Source organism: Alosa alosa, chromosome 7 (assembly GCF_017589495.1).
Source record: "Alosa alosa isolate M-15738 ecotype Scorff River chromosome 7, AALO_Geno_1.1, whole genome shotgun sequence".
Classification (NCBI taxonomy): Eukaryota; Metazoa; Chordata; class Actinopteri; order Clupeiformes; family Clupeidae; genus Alosa; species Alosa alosa.
The window spans coordinates 9,793,642-9,800,605 of NC_063195.1; the positions used below are offsets into that span (position 1 = coordinate 9,793,642).

General features: G+C 42.6%; 1 protein-coding gene across 2 annotated transcripts; it reads left to right on the plus strand.

Annotated features, from left to right (window-relative positions):
• The first annotated feature begins 2,316 nt into the window (after positions 1–2,316).
• On the plus strand, positions 2,317–5,047 carry LOC125297630 (stonustoxin subunit beta-like). 2 transcript variants are annotated; one of them, XR_007194076.1, is made up of 4 exons: positions 2,317–2,435; positions 2,572–3,528; positions 4,213–4,259; positions 4,463–5,047. XR_007194076.1 is itself a non-coding variant. In XM_048248087.1 (2 exons), the coding sequence occupies exons 1-2, from the start codon at positions 4,184–4,186 to the stop codon at positions 4,630–4,632; spliced, it is 246 nt and encodes an 81-aa protein (XP_048104044.1). In that variant the 5' UTR covers positions 4,157–4,183; the 3' UTR covers positions 4,633–5,047. The 2 variants fall into 2 exon arrangements, 1 of the variants encoding a protein (XP_048104044.1); XM_048248087.1 differs by lacking the exons at positions 2,317–2,435; positions 2,572–3,528 and having other exon boundaries at positions 4,157–4,259.
• Positions 5,048–6,964: the final 1,917 nt, after the last annotated feature.

Genomic DNA, 6,964 nt, shown 5'->3' on the forward strand with positions numbered 1-6,964 from the left:
ACATTACAGGTAAGTAAATTAGTTAATCTCTGGAAAGATGATTTGAACTCTACCACTTAGGTAGAATTTAAAGTGGATATTGATGGACAGACAGTGTAATGCATGTTGATAGATAGTTTAATGGATGTTGATAGATAGTTTAATGGATGTTGATATAGATAGTTTCATAGATGATGATAACAAAAACATGCAGGATGTATTTGGGACATGTTTTTGCCATCAACATGATCTTCAAGCACAGAGAAAGGTTAGGCTTTACCAATGGGTGGGATCTGGTTGAAGTCACCACAAGCAAGGATTGAGATTCTGACAAAGGGTTTCTTGCTGCCTTTGAATTCTTGCAGTTGTTTTGAGATTATGGACACTTTATCAATGACAATTATTTCAACATTAGACAAAGTTGATTTCAGTTTATTTAGACAATTTTCAAGGACATGGACATGCCTCTTTCTCCAGTGAGTTTCTCTGGAGCATTTTTCTCAGATAATCTGGCATATCTGGTGATGGCAGGTTTTCCACTAGTCCTATGTTTTGAGGAATAAGGGTTCAGTATGAAATGAATTTCAATGATTTCATACCAGGGCCTTAACAACTGCTTATAATAGCCATTAAAACATCAGGCCTTTGGTTGATATTTCACCACTAGCAAACTAGAGGTTGTTAATGAACTAATGCAGTTTAGGTACTCTTTACATAGGCATTTTAGGCACTTTTAACATAGAGCCCTGCAGATCGAGGTCACAGAGCACTGTTGGTCCAGCCTGACTTAGCCACATCCTTGATGTCTCAAGAACGTCTGTAGGTCTCTGCTTTCAGCTTTGTGCACGTGAGAGCCTCTCCAGTGCCAGCAAGCTGTTGCTGTTCATGATGTTACAATCGGTCTGACGTGTGCGCTTGTCATTGCAGTGCTTGTGCAACATTGCTGACCGAACAAAGCCAAAGCCCTGAGTGAGTTGATAGCTTGATACAGGTTCTCAGCATTATGCACGATTACCAAAACCCAGTGCAAGCAAGCTGCCGCTGATCGTGGATACTTTTGCTCAAGACAGATGTGTGTGCTTCTCAGTGTAATGCTTGGGCAACAGCCAGATGAATTTCGCTCCGCCTAGCTCCACTCATCCATCTGGAACCGATCCATTGAAGTGTTGCTTCAGAAGGCTGGGCCTAATCAAAAAATGCTTGCATATGATTGAATAAGCCACTTGTCCGTCATCTATTGACGTGCTACTTCAACCACTCACATCGAAGCCAACCCGTGACGCTAATAACAGACTCACGGTCGCTTCTACGCTATGTCACATCTATGAAACTCCCGCCCTGCGTCCTGATTGGCTAAACCATAAAGTTGGTTGGAGAAATCACTCTCAATGGAAGAGGTCCCAGATGGATGTGAGTGAAGCTAGGCGGAGCTAAGCGGAACGACATTCATCTGGCTAGGGTCAGGTTACGTGCGCAAGGCTTCATGACACCGATCTTGCTCCAGCGGCGAGATCACAACACATGATTGGAATGATGTCTTCACAACAAACCACATTATTGGCTCAATGTATTCACAACACAACACATGATTGGCTCAATGTATTCAAATGTCGACTTTTTGCCGCGGAAGGGGTGTGATATACGTAGACAGCCGTTACAAACTAAGCCCATGCATTTCTATGGAGGATTTTTTTGAGTGCTGTGTCTCCTCATTAGAAAGTCTCTGGCGCTGATCTTTATTGCACTTTATGTCGCATCACACACATCAGATATCTACTGTACAGCTGATTTCATTGCTGAAGTGTTTTGTGGTTGAGTTCCGTTGCTCCTGTCACTTCTGTCAAAAAGTTTAAAAATATGCAACTTATGCTGCAGCCACGCACATAGAGTAATGCAGGCATTCAAATGTGTTTTTGGGCCCGGGCTGTAGAAGCCTGCATCGCAGGTGCAAAGCCCTGTTGTTTCTGTAAGGATTATTATTAGAGGTCCAACCAGAACAATATTAATACAGTTTGTATTTTTATCCTCCTAAAAGTGTTTGTGGAGCAAAAACCATTAGGCCCAGTAACTTGAAAATTAAGAATATGGTCTCTAGCAACACAGACCCCTAAACCTGAGATACTTCACCAATAGGTGGCGCTATATTTCAAATTCAGAATTTTGACTCTTAGCTCATGAACAGTGCGGTGTAGCTTCACAATTCTTGCATCATTTTAACCACCACATTCATCTGCATCTTATTCCCTTGATTTGCTTTAAAATTGGTAACTATTATTGCAGCAATAATAACATAAATATTGTATAAGGGCAGGAAGTTGGGAAGATCATTTGCTGAACAAGAATATTCAGTGAATATTCAAGTGACGCTAAACAGCAACTACTCTTACTGACTCTTAGCCTTCTGGGGGACCAAAGAGGGCAGCATCAAGTGGATGAGGAGGATGAGGAAGTCAGAGGTAAGCATGTAGTCATGGTTACAAGATAATCTATCTATTTACCCCTGTGGTATAAGAATTACATACATGTGGAGGACAAAATTCAGGTGTGAGAAAACATTATATTCTCTCATATTGTATGTTTTCTACCATTTAGCTCATACACCTCTACAAGAAGTACTGGGGGATCACAAGAGCAGCATGCAGAAACGGATTGAGTGCATATGTGAAGGACTAGAACAGAGAAAACAAGATCTACACACAGCTCGACATCACAGAAGGAGAGAGTGACGTGGTGAATAACGAGCATGAAATTATACAGATGGATAAGCTGTCCCGAAACACACCTGAGACTCCCATCGACTGTAATGACATTTTCAAGGCTTTACCTGGACAAGGCAGACATATCAGGACCGTGATGACCAAGGGCATTGCTGGCATTGGAAAGACGGTGTCCGTGCATAAGTTCATTCTCGACTGGGCAGATGAAAAAACTAACCAGGAAGTCCACCTACTGCTTTTTCTTCCTTTCAGAGAGCTGAACTTGCTCAAAGATGACGAGTTCACTTTTCACAATCTTCTGCTGAGGTTCCACCCAGAACTGGCAGCACTGAGTGGGATATGTTACCGTAACTTGCAGGTGGTGTTCATCTTTGATGGCATAGATGAAAGTAAACTTCCGTTGAACAATAAAAACCCATGTAATATATCTGCCATTTGCCATAATGTTCCTCCCACAGCCTGAGAAAGTGCAGCCTTTCTTCAAGTCACTGTGAGGATTTGGCCTCCATTCTCTGCTCCTCGGCCTCCAGCCTAATGGAGCTGGACCTGAGAGACAACGACCTGCAGGACTCAGGAGTGACGCTGCTCTACTCTGGACTACAGACACACTGGACTACAGACACACACAGGAGAGAGAGAGACAGAATAACATCTTCTCTCCTGCAGGTTGTCGTTCTGTGGCGTGACTGAGAAAGGCTGCGAGTTTCTGGCTTCTGCTCTGAGTGCAAACCCCTCCTATCTGAGAGAGTTGGACCTGAGCTACAATCACCCAGGAGACACTGGAGTCAAGCTACTCTCTGAGAGAAAGGACTGCAAACTGGACACAACTCATGTAGGTGGTCTGCAGACCTGTGTGTGTGTGTGTGTGTGTGTGTGTGTGTGTGTGTGTGTGTGTGTGTGTGTGTGTGCATATTGTATATCCCTCTGTGAATGTGTATATATTTCTCCCAGTCTGTATCTGCTATTTCCCCTTTAGTCACTAATGCCTTTTACCAGTGTACTCAATAATGCATTGTATTAAATACTTAACCTGCAGCCCCATTTTAATTTGTTTGCCTGATATTGCACATCATCTACTTAGAATTGTATTGTGTTTTTATATGGTACCTAGTGATATGCACAAAATAGAATAGAAAGTTTTACATACACAATTCCTGAGAGTCTAAGCTTTCAAACAATGTATAGTAGCACTATGGTGCTTTGTGGCATGGTGCATAAAATGTGTCTACAGTACAGGGGAAGGAAGGGGGGCACAGGAGGGGGGGTGGGGGGCAGTATAAAGTATATAGTTACCCTCGGTGCCAGTGCCAACGAGGGTAACTATACTCAGCCTTTTACTAGTGTACTCAGTAATGCCTTTTACTTGTGTACTAATCAGTAATGCCTTTTACTAGTGTACTACTCAGTAAAGCCTTTTACTAGTGTGCTCAGTAAAGCCTTTTATTAGTGTACTCAGTAAAGCCTTTTACTAGACTGTGTACTCAGTAATGTCCTGTTTCCTCTTCATGTCCTACAGTGTTGATCATGATGCAGAGTGTTGGCTGAAGTCAGGACTGAAGAAATGTAAGCACTGAGAAATAAACATTGAGTGTGTGTTTGCGTACACACATCTGTGTGTGTGTGCGTTTGTGTGTGTTGTATTCATAAAAGTATTAAAGTATATTAAGTAGATTACAACATTTATATTCCCTTATTCATGTGATAACTACTCCTCTCTCCTGGTGTGTCTATGTGTGTTTGTGTGTGTGTGTGTGTGTCTCTCATAGATGCCCATCAGCTCAAGCTGGACCCCGACACAGCCAACTATGTGATTTCCATCTCTGAGAATCAGCAGAAGTTAACTACTTCTGACGAGAGCTACCCCGACCACCCTGACAGGATTAAGAGCTGTGAACAGGTGCTGTGTAGTGAAGGCCTGACTGGACGCTGCTACTAGGAGGCCGAGTGGAAATTCAACACTGTCTATGTAGGAGCGGCGTATAGGAAACAAGGAATAAAAGAGAGAGACTGTCGTCTGGGACTCAACAACACGTCCTGGGGCCTGCTGTGTCATCATTCATCTAACCTTTTATATCAAGACACCTACACTGCCAGCCATGACCGTAAGACCACCCCCAAAGTTTCACTTACATTTGACTGCAACAGAGTAGGAGTGTTTCTGGACTGGCCAGCCGGTACTCTGTCCTTCTACAGCGTCTCTTCTGGCACACTCACCCACCTGCACACATTCCACCACAAATTCACAGAGCCCCTCTGTCCAGGGTTTGGCTTCCGTTTGTCTTTGACATCACTTGTAACAGCCAATGAGGGTTTCATTTCCCTCTGTCGGGTTTGAGAGGTGTTTAACACACTGCTGCCACCTACAGGCAATATCAAGAATAACAGACAACAAACTAAAATGGGTAGTTTCACAATCATTATTCACATACAAGCCTATGTGTGGTACACATATTTTTAGGTTCATATTAAAAATCTCATATCATATTTTAGTCATATTAGATAAACACATATATTATCTATCTATCTAAAATAAAGTATTCCTGGGCAAACTGCGAGTTCTGCATGCATCTTGTCCCTTACATCAATGAGCCACCAAGGTTTTTGTGTATTTGTCTTACAGTATGTACTCCTGGACTCTGATAATACGGTGCTGGGGATGTTTGTGGGTACAGCAGTGGTGACTGTGTCCATGGGCGTTTTGATGCGGTCGTCTTATCCTCGTGGAGAGGAAGAGGTTCCATGGCTGTGTGTGAGTGCTGAGGAGGATGTGTGAGTGAGTGTTGAGTAGGAGAGTGTGTGTGGGTGGATGGTTGGATGCTGATGCTGCTGCTGCTGGTGGTCTGAGGTCTCTTCTCACACAGAGGACGAGGCTGGTCTGGAGACTGCTCCCAGTAGCTGCCGATGCACTGCCTGCAGACACTGTGTCCACAGGTGGTGATGACTGGGTCCCTCAGGACCTGCTCACACACTCCCCACCTGGACTGATCCTGGGTCAGATCAGACCTCAGCTCACTGCAAGTCAAAGGACACTTCAGAAACAGAAGTCAAGTAATATGGTGTTCTAGCCACACATCTTTTAGAAATCTGGCCTGGCGTAGACAAACTCGAATTCTTATCAGAACTGTGTGGGCTGGCGTCCCTTCTACTAAGAAAACAGAATGAAATTGATTATCCTGAAAATATATAATATATAAAGATATCTAAATAAAATATGTAGTATGTACTGTAGATGTAGGTAATGCAGAAGCACATATTCAACAACAGAAGATGAAATGTGTGATCTTTTGTAAGCTCAAGTAGACCAAAGTGCTTATACTGTACAGTGGCATGGAAAACACTGGAGTAACTGTGAGCAATTATACTGCCAGATTGCTCATTTTGTGTGTACTGTTTCTTTGAATCAAATTTAATAAAAGTCAACAAACTGTATCAATTTATTACATAAATTGCCTACAAATGTTTGAAGATTGATTGTAGTGAATAAACCATTGTTTCTTGTAGAGGAGCCTGTTGTGCTTACCTGTGGCCTGTAGATGGCAGCATTGCTTCGGTCTTTACAGTCAGATTTCACACACCTCTGTGTGCTTATCACACGGTCCTATTTCAGCACAACAACCTGGGGAAAATCAGCATGGAGACTAAACATGTTGATTAAACATGGCTGGTTCACATGCTAACTTCAGTAAATATCCAAAGGTTGGGATATCTGAGCACAGAGCATTCCTTCTCCTTTTCAATGTTTATTTCATGTGAGACTGTACAGGCCACCTGAAATCTCTGAAACACCCTGTTTCCTTTAAGTTGTTGAGTCTTATAGTAACACTTTTCTGCATATCCTGTTTGCAGAAGATTTGTGTTTTAAGTCAGTGAGTCAAATCTTCCTCTATTATGCTAATGCATTCAAGCCATACGAGTTTACATAGGTGTGTCTCTGCATTTTCAATTATTTGTTTGTTTGCCCTGAATATTGTATAGAAGATTGCATATTTTGAAGAGTTACAGTATGTTAAATCCCTAACTTCTCTGACTTTCTGTGGTTTTTAACCTTGGCTGTGTGAATAGAAAACAAGCACCCACCTTGTTTGTTTACCTTCTGCTCTGACCATTTAGTTTCAGCGTAACAGGAGCAGGAAGAAGCTCATGTCAGTATCTGGAACTGAGAGGACTTTGACCTTCGATCCCAACCCTTCCCCATGATTATAAACACGTGACTCTGATTGCCAGCAAGTGTTGTCCATAGATAGTAAGGTGTTGCCCCCAGCAATATG

What these genes read in the sequence shown, in the direction of transcription:
- LOC125297630 (XM_048248087.1), top strand. Translation starts at nt 4,184, where the DNA reads ATGTCCTGTTTCCTCTTCATGTCCTACAGTGTTGATCATGATGCAGAG. An exon ending in GAAGTCAGGACTGAAGAAAT is followed by an intron (nt 4,260 to 4,462) that starts GTAAGCACTGAG and finishes TGTCTCTCATAG; the next exon opens with ATGCCCATCAGCTCAAGCTG.